The sequence below is a fragment of the Heteronotia binoei genome, chromosome 18 (genome assembly GCF_032191835.1).
Source record: "Heteronotia binoei isolate CCM8104 ecotype False Entrance Well chromosome 18, APGP_CSIRO_Hbin_v1, whole genome shotgun sequence".
In the NCBI taxonomy this organism is placed as follows: Eukaryota; Metazoa; Chordata; class Lepidosauria; order Squamata; family Gekkonidae; genus Heteronotia; species Heteronotia binoei.
In genome coordinates, this window is record NC_083240.1 from 41,405,802 (window position 1) to 41,420,919 (window position 15,118).

General features: G+C 49.7%; 1 protein-coding gene across 1 annotated transcript in view; it reads left to right on the forward strand.

Annotated features, from left to right (window-relative positions):
- The window catches only part of INTS2 (integrator complex subunit 2), a 64,866-nt gene extending 51,188 nt beyond the window's left edge, over positions 1 to 13,678 (forward strand). The window contains 7 exon segments of the mRNA XM_060259067.1: positions 461 to 650; positions 3,522 to 3,770; positions 6,108 to 6,215; positions 7,088 to 7,193; positions 10,942 to 11,118; positions 11,562 to 11,587; positions 11,589 to 13,678. Of these exon segments, the coding sequence (XP_060115050.1) occupies positions 461 to 650; positions 3,522 to 3,770; positions 6,108 to 6,215; positions 7,088 to 7,193; positions 10,942 to 11,118; positions 11,562 to 11,587; positions 11,589 to 11,732 (1,000 nt within the window). The 3' untranslated portion in view covers positions 11,733 to 13,678.
- Positions 13,679 to 15,118: the final 1,440 nt, after the last annotated feature.

Genomic DNA, 15,118 nt, shown 5'->3' on the forward strand with positions numbered 1-15,118 from the left:
CTCCCCTAACGGGCTCAGGGCGGCTCACAGCAGTTAAAACAAGCATAATAATAATAATAATAAATTTTATTTATACCCCGCCCTCCCCGCAGGCTCAGGGCGGCATCAAATTTTAAAACTGGATGTACGATAAAATCATTTCCATACATTTTACAATCGTTGCGTCCCAGATGTACATTAATATTCTGATTATTCCAGTGTTTTTGGTTTCAGTTCTTTCAATTCAGTGAATAAATTAAGTAAAATTAGGAGGAAGGAGTTATGCAAGCTTCTTTGATTTTTTTGCATTCTGCAACCTGCATATTGAATCTGCAGTGTAGAATTTAAAGCATTTAGACAGATAACTTTGTTACAAATTATATTTTAAAAATATGTTAATATTCCCCTCTCCTTGTTTTTCTTCTCCTTCCCTGATGCTTTCCTCATCCTTCCCCGCTGCCTGCTTCCGCTGCGCCCTCAGGTGTCCCCCTTTGATGGACATCACCCTGCACATGCTGAACGGCTACCTCCTCGCTTCAAAAGCTTACCTGAGCGCTCATCTCAAAGAAACAGCAGAGCAAGATGTCAGGCCCTCCCAAAACAGCATGATGGGGCTGGAAACTACAGAAGTCACTCGAGAGGAACTCAAAAACGCCTTGCTCGCTGCCCAGGTAATTCGAGCAGCCTGGGTGTCCATTCGTATCCTGCCCTGCCTGTAAAGAACTCAGAGTAGCACATCCGCTCCCTCCTCTTCCGTTTTTATCCTCAGTATCCCCTGTGAGGCAAATCGTGCTGGGGTAGGGGGAAAGACCCAAAGTCTCCTGGTGACCTCTGTTGTTAAGTGGGGGTTGTCAATGATACGACGTTTTGGAGGTCAATATGTTGAAGCTTTCACAGCCGGAGTCCATTGATGGTTGCACATTTCCCGGGCCGTGTGGCCGCGGTCTTGGCATTGTGAGACCTGACGTTTCGCCAGCAGCTGTGACTGGCATCCTCAGAGGTATAACACAGAAAGCTAGAGTTCTCTCTGGGTCGAAGTGAGAAGATGATGGCAGGCAGGTAATTTATATCTACTCACGAAGGTTGGGTAGGGCTGTGTCATTATCTTGTAGGGAGTCATTATCATGCATGTCACAGCCTGGGAAGCTCCTACAAGATGACTCAGCCCTACCCCACCTTCCTGAGTAGATATAAATTACCTGCCTGCCATCATCTTCTCACTTCGACCCAGAGAGAACTCTAGCTTTCTGTGTTATACCTCTGAGGATGCCAGTCACAGTTGCTGGCGAAACGTCAGGTCTCACAATGCCAAGACCGCGGCCACACGGCCCGGGAAATCTACAACAACCAGCAATTTGGGAGGTCATTAATTCATGTCGTCGCCATAAGTTAGAAGCGACTTGATGGCACAACACTCAGGGCGGGCAGTCACTTGTAAAGAAAAGGCCACCGATAACATTTACACTAGATAAAGTGGGGACATTCACTACACAGTTTCTCCTCTAGTCTGTGTGGCATGTAGTTTTAGCATCTCCCCCCCCACCCCAATTACAGCCTGATTTTAGTTGACAAGCAAAAACATCCCTACAGTTGTCCTGTGGCAGGTCCTATTTCTGTTGTACATTTTATCACTCTAGCAGCTGCTTTACGTTGTTGTTTTGGCTAGAACCGCCTCCCTGCCCCTCAGCTGTCATGCAGTAGAAAGATACGCTTGGAAGTAATTGCAGGCAGTGTCAGAAGGATGATCATGGCTGGCATAGGCTTTCCAGTGGATGGGGGGAGGGAGGGAGGGAGGGGACTGGCCTGCAGCAACCTGAGTAAGTTCTTTTGCCCTTCCCTGTGATTCAGAAATGCAGACAAAGAGAGACGGGGCAAGTTTGGTGCGTTTGCATTGCCTGTAGCTTGCTGCAGCGTGCATGCACTTGGGGCTTGCTGGGTAAAAGAAGGTAAAGGTAGTCAGTCCCCTGTGCAAACACCAGTCATGTCCGACTCTAGGGTGACATCGCAGCGTTTTCACGGCAGACTTTTTACGGGGTGGTTTGCCATTGCCTTCCCCAGTCGTTTATGCTTTCCCTTCAGCAAGCTGGGGACTCATTTGACCATCCTCAAAAGGATGGAAGGCTGAGTCAACCTTGAGCCGGCTGCCTGAACCCAGCTTCCGCCAGGGATTGAACTCAGGTCACGAGCAGAGCTTAGGACTGCAGGACTGCAGCTTACCACTCTGCGCCACGGGGCTCTACTGCTTGCTGGGTACAGAACAGTATATGTGTATATATATGACATAGCTTTCACAATGTTTTCACGGCAGACTTTTTTACGGCGGTGGTTTGCCATTGGCTTCCCCAGTCATCTACACTTTCCCCCCAGCAAGCTGGGGACTCATTTGACCGACCTCGGAAGGATGGAAGGCTGAGTCAACCTTGAGCTGGCTACCTGAACCAGCTTCCGCTGGGATCGAACTCAGGTCATGAGCAGAGGGCTCCAACTGCAGTACTGCAGCTTTACCGCTCTGCGCCATGGGGCTCTTGATATATATATATATATATATATATATATATATATATATATATATATATATATATATATATATATATATATCTCAAAATATAGCAGCTCAGTCCACAAGCCCTGGGTTCATACAGGGGGGCCTCGCAGCACTCACCTGGAGCTTTCAAGGCAGGAGGGAGAGATTTCAACTTGGTGTAGTGGCTAAGTGTGCGGACTCTTATCTGGGAGAACCGGGTTTGATTCTCCACTCCTCCGCTCGCAGCTGCTGGAATGGCCTTGGGTCAGCCAGAGCTCTGGCAGAAGTTGTCCTTGAAAAGGGCAGCTGCTGTGAGAGCCCTCTCCAGCCCCACCCACCTCACAGGGTGTCTGTTGTGAGGGAGGAAGAGAAAGGAGATTGTAGGCCTCTGGAGAGCCAGTTTGGTGTAGTTGTTAAGTGTGCGGACTCTTATCTGGGAGAACCGGGTTTGATTCCCCACTCCTCCACTTGCACCTGCTGGAATGGCCTTGGGTCAGCCATAGCTCTGGCAGAGGTTGTCCTTGAAAGGGCAGCTGCTGGGAGAGCCCTCTCCAGCCTCACCCACCTCACAGGGTGTCTGTTGTGGGGGAGGAAGGGAAAGGAGATTGTGAGCCGCTCTGAGACTCTTCGGAGTGGAGGGCGGGATATAAATCCAGTATCTTCATCTACCTCACAGGGTGTCTGTTGTGGGGGAGGAAGGGAAAGGAGATTGTGAGCCGCTCTGAGACTCTTCGGAGTGGAGGGCGGGATATAAATCCAGTATCTTCATCTACCTCACAGGGTGTCTGTTGTGGGGGAGGAAGGGAAAGGAGATTGTGAGCCGCTCTGAGACTCTTCGGAGTGGAGGGCGGGATATAAATCCAGTATCTTCATCTACCTCACAGGGTGTCTGTTGTGGGGGAGGAAGGGAAAGGAGATTGTGAGCTGCTCTGAGACTCTTCGGAGTGGAGGGCGGGATATAAATCCAGTATCTTCTTCATCTTCTTGTTGTCTTTTTCTCCTCCGTCGCTCCACCCAGGACAGCGCTGCGGTCCAGATCCTGCTGGAGATCTGCTTGCCGATGGAGGAAGAGAAGCCGGCGGGCAGCAACTCCTACAGCCTCCTGAAAAGCTTTGCCGTTTCCGGCCCTGGGAAGAAACAGCTGGAAGAGGAAGAGAAGGAGGACAGCCTCCTCTGCAACCTCCGCGAGGTGCAGTGCCTCATCTGCTGCCACTTGCACCAGATGTTCATCGCCGATCCCAACATCGCCAAACTGGTTCACTTCCAGGTGCGTCCTGGATTTCCCTGCTCGGGGCTGGGGGTGGGGGTAGAGACCCCTGAAAGGTTGACGGATGAACTCCTTCCATTTTTTAGCCAGAACTGCATTTGAGGCCTAGAAAGGTAGCATCATAGACCCAGTGCTGAATTAAACCCTTTGGAGACCCCTAAGCAGTTTAAATCTTGTAGGCCCCCTCGCAGATTATCTCAGGAGTTGGAGCACCCACCCCGCCAACCATGGGCCCCGCTGCAGCCTGCAGGCACCTTCTCAAAAGCCCCTTTTCCTGAGCTGCAGGGGAGGCAGCGAGAGGCAAGCTTGGCGACGACTCCAACAGCAGCCGCACCAGGCAAGTCGGACAAAGAGAGGCTCAGTTGCTGGCTGCTCATGCAAGCAGGGGGGGAAACAGGAGGAAAAGCCAGCCCGAGGCCCCTAAAGGTGTGGGGGCCTTATAGGCCAGTGCCTACTTGGCCTAATTGTTAATCCGGCTCTGCATCGATACTCAGGCCAAAGCAGCTGGGTGTATCGGCTTGCCCAGTGTACTCACCTCACATAAAACCAGCAAGTCATGTGGTCCAGCATCTTGTTTCTCAGGGGTCCAGTTCCCAGAAGACCTACAACCAGAAGTGCAAGGGCCAACCTGCCCCACCCCCCATGGATTCAGAGGACTTCTGAGTCTGGACATAAAGGTTCCATTTTGCCGTCGTGGCTTAGAGCCATTGATAGCCACGTCTTTTAAGGAAACCAAGTTTGGGTTCAGTGACGGCTTTAAGACCAGCAAAGTTTATTTCTGGGTTTGAGCTTTTGTGTGTGCGCACACAATTCAGAGATACTGAAACAAGACTTCCTCAATCTTTATATATAGGTGGGGGGATTAGTTGCCGGAAGGGGCTTGTTAGAGTCAAGATGCGTGTGCAAGGGAGTGATAAGTATAGCTAAGATTGGATTAAAGCAGTTGGTAAGACCTGTGAATAGCCGAAAATTAGCATACAGATCACAAGAGTTTTTAATTTATTTATTTTAACTTGTATTCTGCCCTTTCCCGCGAACGGGCTTAGGGCGGATAACAACAAAAGTTAAAACAATTAAAACTGCGAACTAAAACCACAAGGATACAATAGAAACAGACAGCATATATGTCACAGGCGGTGGTTTTCCATTGGGCACATTCTATCAATCAGTTCAGCTGTAGGCTCAAAGATGTAATAATAAATTAAGATAGAATTAAGGTAAGAGAGCATCGTGACAGGGAGGCCAAGCAGGTGGAATAAGAACGTCCACTGTCTGTCATGATGGGTTTGTCTACACCAGGAGTCTCAAAGGATTTTGAGACTGCAGGTACCTTTGCCGTTCTGACGCAACGTGGTGGGTGCAGCTACAAAATGGCTACCCCAAAATGGCTGCCTCAAGAGGGGAAGCCAGACACAGAATGGCTGCTGCATCTTTCCTTCAGTTACACAGTGAAGATCCTTGTGCCAAGGCAGCCTTTTTTAAAAATCTGCAGAGCCAATCGGGAGCCTTGCTGGACAAAAGCCCCATGTGGCCCTACTCACATTTTAAAAACACATGCTGCATGCCAGGAAACGTGTTGGCAGGTCCCATGATGGCCACGGGCACCGCATTCGAGATCCCTGGTCTGCACCTTCCTCAAAGCCGCCTAAGTCAGTGGCCAGCATGGGAACGAGTTCTGCGGGGTAATTGCTTGATGTATGAAGAAATACCCAAGAAGAGGAGGGTGATGAAGATGGTGAGGGGTCTGGAGATCAAGTCCTATGAAGAAAGATTGAAGGAGCTGGGGATGTTTAGCCTGGCGAGGAGGCGGTTGAGAGGTGATATGATGATCACCATCTTCAAGGACTTGAAGGGCTGTCATATAGAGGATGCCATGGAATTGTTTTCTGTGGCCCCGGAAAGTAGGACCAGAACCAGTGGGTTGAAATTAAATCAAAAGAGTTTCCGGCTCAACATTAAGAAAAACTTCCTGACCGTTAGAGCAGTTCCTCAGTGGAACAGGCTTCCTGGGGAGGTGATGGGCTCTCCTTCCTCGGAGGTTTTTCAACAGAGGCTAGAGGGCCATCTGACAGCCATGAAGAGCCTGTGAATTTAGGGGGAGGTATTTGTGAGTTTCCTGCCTTGTGCAGGGGGTTGGACTCGATGACCCTGGAAGTCCCATCCAACTCTGTGATTCTACTTGCTAGGTACTTGCAAGGTTTTGAGACGTATCGAGAGGTGCTTTTAAGAGAGCAGGTAGAGGCAGGGTGGGGAAGAGTCATTTTGGTTCCTTGGTTCTGTTGAAAATAATCTATCCATGCATATGTTCTCCCCTCCCCCTCCCCTTGCCTGAGACAGGGTTATCCAAGTGAGCTGCTTGCGCTGACAGTGGCTGGCATCCCATCTATGCACATCTGCCTGGACTTCATACCTGAGCTGATCGCTCAACCTGAACTGGAGAAGCAGGTATGGCTCACAACAGCTGCCCACTTTCTTTCAGGCTTGGGACAGGAGGAGGCTGGATAATCGCGGGAAGTTTTATCCCTGGAGAAATTCTTACATGGAACATCGTGATGTTGTAGCAGCCACACATGATCTGATCTGTGAATGGTGGCTAGGACTTACTAGCAAGGTTCCTTAGCGTTATGAGACAAAGCTGGAGGGGGGGGGCAGCTTTACCTTCAGTTTGGCGTAGCTGTTAAGCGTGCGGACTCTTATCTGGGAGAACCGGGTTTGATTCCCCACTCCTCCGCTTGCAGCTGCTGGAATGGCCTTGGGTCAGCCAGAGCTCTCTTATCTGGGAGAACCGGGTTTGATTCCCCACTCCTCCACTTGCAGCTGCCGGAATTGCCTCAACCATAGCTCTCGCAGGAGTTGTCCTTGAAAGGGCAGCTTCTGGGAGAGCTCTCTCAGCCCCACCCACCTCAGAGGGTGCCTGTTGTGGGGGGAGAAGATAGTGGAGATTGTAAGCCGCTCTGAGTCTCTGATTCAGAGAGAAGGGCGGGGTATAAATCTGCAGTTTTCTTCTTAAAACAAAAACGCCTCATGACACCTTCTGAAGATTCCAGGATGTGTTGTGGCAGAAGCTTTTGTGTGTGTCCAGGGGTGTGCTAGAGAGATGTACACACTCATGGAGATGGGGGGTGCATGTAGCAAAGTGTCTGTTGGTCTTCAAGATGCCACAGGATTGGCTACATCGGGGGTGTAGCCTAATATGCAAAGGAGTTCCTGCTACAAAAAAAAAAGCCCTGGTTATTCCAAAATGTTGTCTTGCAGTTCCTGCTCTCTCTCTCCCTCCTTCTCATGAGCTGTCTCCCCTTTTCATCCTCTCCCTGCAGGTTTTTGCCATCCAGTTGCTTTCTTATTTGTGTATCCAGTATGCGCTGCCGAAATCCCTCAGCGTGGCCCGCCTGGCTATCAATGTCATGGGGACGCTCCTCACAGGTAAAAGTCAGAACCGAGTTAACAATCCACGTTTGGGCAGGGCAGGGGGGAGTTTCTTCATGGTGATGGCTATTGAATCTGAAAAGGGAAATCCTCCCGCATAGTAACTATGGCTAGAAATTAGTCACTGTGTCTGCTCACATTGATCTCTTGATATGCTGCTTGTGCACTTCCCCATTGTTGAGTTTAAATTGTAACCCCCTTGTGAACAGAGACCTCTCTTTGTCTCTCCTTTTGCCGGTGGACCCTGAATAGAAGAAGATATTGGACTTATATCCCACCCTATACTCTGAATCTTAGAGTCTCAGAGCAGTAACAATCGCCTTTACCTTCCTCTCCCGCAACAGACACCCTGTGAGGTGGGTGGGACTGAGAGAGCTCTGACAGAAGCTGCCCTTTCAAGGACAACTCCTGCAACAGCTATGACTGACTCAAGGCCATTCCAGCAGGTGCAAGTGGAGGAGTGGGGAATCAAACCCGGTTCTCCCAGATATAAGAGTCTGACCACTTAACCACTACACCAAACTGGTTCTTGATAACTGGCTTTTGATAAGAGCAATTGATAACGCTGTTTAGCGGTAATAGTATTTTGTGATTTGGTGGGTAAAGGGCACCCTCTTGTGACTTACATGAATACATGAAGCTGCCTTATACAGAATCAGACCCTCGGTCCATCAGGGGCAGTCGTGTCTACTCAGTGAAAGCTGCCCCAATTAACACCCCGACGCTGGCGTGAAGTTATGACTTGGAGAACCATGGTGTAGCCCACAGATGCACAGCACAAGGGAAGCACCCCTCTTTCCACAAGAAGCCGAGTGCCCCCTGGGTCTGCTAGGCAGTAAAGCACCTGCTCTGCTTGCTGAATGTTCTATGTCTCGAGTCGTCCCCATTTTCTCTACTTCAAGGGTCTCGGGTGCTGTGGGAAGCCTTTCTTTGCTAGAGCTCTGCCTGTCAGAGTAGAGAGCACTGAGCTAGAAGGGCCAGGAGTCTGTCTGGATATAGCTGGTGTGTGTGTGTGCACACGTGTGTGGCTTTCTGATAAAGCTGGTGCTTGGTTTGCATGTGGACATAAGAGCCAGGTGTGCTGAATCTGACCAGTGGCCCATCTAGTCCAGCATAGTGCTTCACAGTGTCGCCTCCGAACACCCCTGTTCAGACGTTTGGTGCTTCTGGTTGTGGCGTCTCCATGGATGGCCTTCTCCCATACAAATTTGTGCAACTTCCTTTTTAAGCCGTCTACATCCCTGGCCATCACTACATCCGCTGGCAGTTAATTTCATGATTTATTTCATTCTGGAATAAAGGATTGTCTTTATTAATTTATTTATTTATCAAATTTATATCCTGCCCTCCCCCGACAGGCTCAGTGCAGCTAACAACAGTTTAAAAACATTAGCAGTTTACAAACGTATTAAAATTAAGTACATAAAAATGTTTCCATACATATTGAAAATCCAAGATGGCAAGCTTCTGATTTCCATTATATCAGTTCAGTGAGATTGTCGGTGCTGAAGGTAATCGCCACCTCCTCCTAACCATTAAAGGCGAGCTTGAATAGTTCGGTCTTACAGGCCCTGCGGAACTGTGGCAGGTCCCACAAGGCCCTGATGTTTCCAGGGAGGGAATTCCACAAAGTGGGTGCTGTTACTGAGAATGCTCTGGCTCTAGTGCTGGTCAATCGAGCTTAAGAACATGAGAGAAGCCATGTTGGATCAGGCCAGTGGCCCATCCAGTCCAACACTCTGTGTCACATAAGAACATAAGAGAAGCCATGTTGGATCAGGCCAGTGGCCCATCCAGTCTAACACTCTGTGTCACACAGTGGCCAAAAATTTATATATACACACACACAGTGGCTAATAGCCACTGATGGACCTCTGCTCCATATTTTTATCCAATCCCCTCTTGAAGCTGGCTATGCTTGTAGCCGCCACCACCTCCTGTGGCAGTGAATTCCACATGTTAATCACCCTTTGGGCGAAGAAGTACTTCCTTTTATCCGTTCCGTTTTATCCATATCTGGAGCTTCTTTTGGTCCAGGGATCTTAAGGAGATTTTGAGATCCTTAACATAGTGTTTTCTGGGGTGCATATGGGGAAAGGCGGTCCCGAAGGTAGACGAGTCCCAGGCCGTGTCTGTCCCTTACCTTGTTCACCAACGACTTCACCGGGTGCCCCCAAGTTCTAGCATTATGGAAGGGAATGCTAGAATGCTGCTTTCTCCACGCTCTCCTGAGGTTTGAGGCTCAGTTCCTGGACCTCAGGGAGCGGGTGATGGGGAATGCCCTTTTCTCTGCTCAGGAACCCTGGGTGGGCATCGCCAATCAGAGTAATCCGTGTTGGCAAGGAGGGCCAATGGCAGGTTGAGGCATTCGCTGTGTATCTTGGAGCTGAGTCGTGTGAAGTTGTTCCATTGAGAAGTGTAGATTTTTGATGTACCGTGAGAAGAGAGACAGAAGCTTGGTGTTGTGGCTTCTCTCTGGGAGTGTGCCTTCACACAAGTGAGGCTCTGTTTGACCTGGCAATGAGCAATGTAGGGGTAGTGCCCATTTGTGAGTTTACCGAATGAATTTATAGAGAAGGTAGAAAAAGAAGTCCTTTTCTCCCTTTCTCGCAATACAAGAACTCGTGTGCACTCAATTACATTGCTGAGCAGTCGGGTTAGAACAGATAAGAGGAAGCCCTTCTTCACCCAAAGGCGATCAACACGTGGAATTCACTGCCACAGGAGGTGGCAGCGGCTACAAGCATAGCCAGCTTCAAGAGGGGATTGGATAAACATCTAGAGCAGAGGTCCATCGGTGGCTATTAGCCACTGTGTATAGTTTGAACTCTCTGCCTGGGGCAGTGATGCTCTGTATTCTTGGTGCTTGGGGGGGGCCACAGTGCAAGGGCTTCTAGTGTCCTGGCCCCACTGCTGGGTCTCGTGATGGCACTTGGTTTTTTTGGCCACTGTGTGTGACACAGTGTTGGACTGGATGGACTGTTGGCCTGATCCAACATGGCTTCTCTTCTGTTCTTATGGACCTCCTGATGGCCCCTGGTTTTTTTTGGCCACTGTGTGTGACACAGAGTATTGGACTGGATGGGCCATTGGCCTGATCCAACATGGCTTCTCTTCTGTTCTTATGGACCTCCTGATGGCACCTGGGTTTTTTTGACCACTGTGTGTGACCCAGAGTGTTGTACTGGATGGGCCACTGGCCTGATCCAACATGGCTTCTCTTCTGTTCTTATGCACCTCCTGATGGCCCCTGGGTTTTTTTGGCCGCTGTGTGTGACACAGAGTGTTGGACTGGATGGGCTGTTGGCCTGATCCAACATGGCTTCTCTTCTGTTCTTATGGACCTCCTGATGGCCCCTGGGTTTTTTTGGCCACTGTGTGTGACACAGAGTGTTGGACTGGATGGGCCACTGGCCTGATGCAACATGGCTTCTCTCATGTTCTTATGGACCTCCTGATGGCCCTTGGGGTTTTTTGGCCACTGTGTGACACAGAGTGTTGGACTGGATGGGCTGTTGGCCTGATCCAACATGGCTTCTCTTCTGTTCTTATGGACCTTCTGATGGCCCCTGGGTTTTTTGGCCACTGTGTGACACAGAGTGTTGGACTGGATGGGCCATTGGCCTGATCCAACATGGCTTCTCTTCTGTTCTTATGAGTTTATGGGGCCAGCACAGCTTCTAGCCCATTACGCAATGGCAGGGCTTTCTGTGCTCCGTGAAACCGGTTTCTGTTGTCTTGCCAGTTTTGACCCAGGCGAAGCGGTTCACCTTCTTCATGCCCACCTTGCCCTGCCTGGTCTCCTTCTGCCAAGCCTTCCCTCCGCTCTACGAGGACATCGTCTCACTGCTCATCCAGATCGGGCAAGTCTGCGCTTCGGACGTTGCCACAGCAACAAGGGATTTTGACGCCATCATCACACGTAAGTTGTTGTGATTTTTACACCACGCTCGTCATACCGGGGTGAAGCTCAGAAGCACATCTGTCTCTCAGAAAAGAAGCACAGACATCATTAATTTGCCTGCCCTTGTGCTGCAAGGTTTTTTGTTTGGTTTATTTTTATCCCTTTCTTTCTCTAAGTAATGTCAGGCTGCTTGCCTTGACAGGTAGCTGTAGAACAAATAATAACCATGCAAACTTGGTCAATTTATTAGCTAGCTTGGGCCAACCCCTCCTCCCCAGTTTTAAAAAAGTTTATTGGAATAATTATATAGGACACAGAATCAAGTTTTTTTGTTGCAGAATGTGGGTTTATCACACCGGTCTTTCTCGTGTATCATCCTCCCTACCTCCCAAATGATTCCCTAAATACATCTGCACCATCAACCGTTTGCTCACTGGTTGCTCTTGAACTGTCATCCCCAGGTCTCCAGCAGCTGAAGGAGAAGCCGATGCGAGCGGGCAAGACTCCTGAAGGAACCAGCTTGTAAAACTGGAGCCGGAGATGGCGGCAGCACAGACCCCAACGTCCAGCTCTGCCACTGCGTGGAGAGCACCTTCGTCGACATGATTAACATGAGCATGGGCGGAGTTTAAGCAAGGCAGAAAAGAGAAGGACCGCCACCAATCGCTGAGATGTACGATGACTTCTTTTTGGTTTGAAGCGGATCAGAGAGAAATGAAGAACGGGACTGGAACACGAAGTGTCTTTCCCATCCGTCCGTTCAGATTGAACACAGACACGTCTGTTTGGGGGGGTCAGACACCTGCCTCGAAAGGAACTATCAGCACTCAAAAGAAAGTCTGAGAGTGGAGCAGGCCGGCAGGGAAAGGCAGGAATGCCTTTCACTCATACGTTCTTTTGGGGGGGAGAGGGATATCTGTCGGCCGTGGTCGGCACAAGCAGGCCGTTCCAGGAAGGGTGCCGAGTCATACATCCAGGAGACTCCCTGAGTTTCTCCCAGCCCTGGGACGCTTGGAACTTTCGGATTCGTGAGATGAGGAAGGAGGTGGGGGAAACGGGGTTCATTTTGGCTCTTCCTTCCTCTCATGCAGGTGGTTATTTTTTGGGGGTGGGGGGAGGGTCAGCTGTGGCTGTGGAGTTCCTCTGCGAGGCAAACCAAGGATGCACTAGTTGGCCTCTTACCCAGATTCAGCACGCTGGCTTTACGTTGCCTGTCCCTCATGTACGGAGACCTCTCCTTGTCAGATTTCTACTCCAGGTTTTGTGCTGGCTTTTTAAGCTGAATAGATAACATTCTGCAAGGATGGAGGTTTTTTGAAAAACCAATCCAGCTTTTAAAATGTGTACAATTGTAACTGTTTTTTGGTAATGACGTTAACCAATCTCTTTTAAATGTCTTTGGCACTTGTTACAGAGCCGAATGTGTAGATTGCTCTGTGCCCTGTCTCCTTGCACTCAGGTTTGAATGTTCATATTGAGGGGGAAAAACATAAAACCCCTGTGCCCATGTGAATTCACATGGGAATGCCCTTGTGAATTATTCTGATACACACGTTGAGAAGCTGGTCTTTGAAGGACCACGCCCAGCAGCCAAAAATACCCCCCAAAAAGCCCATGGCTCAACTTCCCCGCCAATACTAATAATGTTGATACAGTCGTTTAAAAACACAGATCTGTAGTGAATGATTAAAGGAAACAGAGATGAACCATAGAGGGATTTTTTGACAATAAAGGGACATTGTGAAGTGTTTCATATATCCGAAACAAAAAAAAGACATGTCGGGAGTTAACGTTTTGGTGTGGACGTGAGTCTTGCGCACTATGGACAAGTGCTGTCATTTCTTTCCATGGGGTTTCCAAGAACAATCTTAAAATACTTAGCTCAGAATTTCCGGCTTTTTTCTTTTTTTTTCTAAGAGACCATCCGAAATGGTTTTATGGAGGATGCTGACACTTAGGAATACAGGGATCAGTCACATGGACCTAGACACAGATCTGCCAACCCCCCCCCCCCTCCCCGAAATACCAAAAGAGAGAATGTGTGTGTGTGGGGGGGGAGGAATCTGTGGCTGTGGAAAAGAGTTCTTGCAAGATGACTGGCAGCCCTCCCTGGTCAAAGCGGGCTTCCCCGAAAACTACATCCGTATCAGTGTTTTGATTTGATTTGGGATAAAGATTTATTCCCAGACGTTTAGATGACTGTGTGGCATATTTTTCAAGCTGTTCCCCCACGGATGTTAATTTCACATCAGGACTCCCAATTGGGTTTTGAAAATATTCTTTTAGAAATGCTATTTTGTCCTTTAGAGTTCTCAATGTGCTTCACTGGGGAGAGCGCCAATGCAGACCAACGTCGTCTTCTGTATGCTGCAAACTTGCCCGTTGTGCTTTATATTTTTAACAGGCTGGAGCGTGATTTGTTACAGCTCCAGGTGTAGAAATGTGTATATATGTTGGTATACATTTGTTGTCTTGTTGCAGGGGGGGCCCTGCAACGTTTACATGCCATTGGTGGTACTGTGTTTAGTTTGGAAAGATGTATCTTATAAACGTTTGTGCTGTTTCAGTGGGATTTTTACAAGCTGATTAGCCTTGTCTTTTCTCTATTCATAAATTCTGTATCCAAAAAGCTCCCTCACCAACCCATCCAGCAGCCTCGGTGGCCTCATCAAGAGAACCGGTTTGGGTGTAGCGGTTAAATGCAGACTCTTATCCGGGAGAACTGGGGTTTGATTCCCCCACTCCTCCACCTGCACCTGTCGGAATGGCCTTGGGTCAGCCATAGCTCTCGCAGGAGTTGTGCTTGAAAGGGCAGCTTCTGTCAGAGCTCTCTCAGCCCCACCCACCTCACAGGGTGTCTGTTGTGGCAGTGTGTGGGGGGGAGGTAGAGGAGATTGTGACCGCTCTGAGATTCAGAGTATAGGGCGGGATATACATCCAATATCAGCCCTGCGTGCTTGGTGGAAGCGACTGGGACATGCCTTTCACAGCAGAGTGGACACCCAAGCCCCCAGCTTCAATTCCCTCCCCCCCCCCCCCCCAGCCTGGGAGATGGTCCAGAGGGATCCCCCAGACACAGCCAGACCCGCCCCCCCAGTCACCATGGGGAGCAGGCCCCCCACACTGATTTTTGACTTCCTCAACATCCATCATCTCAGCTGAAGAGCCCCTACACACCATCTCTGCCCCTTCTCAAGGGTCTCACATTCCACCGCCTAGGAGTCCAGTTGCACCTTTAAGACCAACAAAGTTTTAGTCAGAATGTAAGCTCTCATATGCGTATGTACTTCTTCAGACTGTACCCTATCCCTTCGTCTGAAGAAGCACGCATACGAAAGCTGACATTCTGAATAAAACTTGGCTGGTCTTAAAGGTGCTACTGGACTCCCACTTTGTTCTGCTGCTTCAGACCGAGCTTCAGACCGACACGGCTGCCCGCTTGGATCCGTTCCACTGCCTGTTCCGTGTTTTCGCCCCTCTCCATCCAGCCCGTCCTTTTAAGCAAGCCGGTGGTTTCTCGGAGGCCAGCAGCGGCACAGAGAGCCTGCGACGTGGCGCCCCTCCCCTTTGCAAGATTATACTAATGCTCCTCTGGGGTCCATCCCCCCCCCCACAGCCCCCCTCCAGTGTGAGCTGCATGCCAGGGACATCTAGAATGGGCAGGAGGTGGAACCGACCCGAATCCATCTAAATACCCGTCCGGAGGCACAGGTGTAGAGCAAGCCCACTTGTCTATTCAGCAGTTGGAAAATGGGGACCAGGCAGAAAGATGACGGAAGCTGCTCGTGCCTTCGCTCTGGGAAGACTTCAGAACAGGGACCGATAGACGACAGCAGGGGTGGCCAAGCTGTGGCTCTTTCACGCATATTACGTGGCTCTCGAAGCCCCACCACTCATCGGCTGGCTTGGAGAAAGCATTTCTCTCTTCTCCAAGCCAAGCAGCTGCTTGGATAATGCATTAAAGTTGCTTTCTTTCCATCTCTCCCTCCCATCTTCCTCCCTCCCTCCCTCCTCTCAG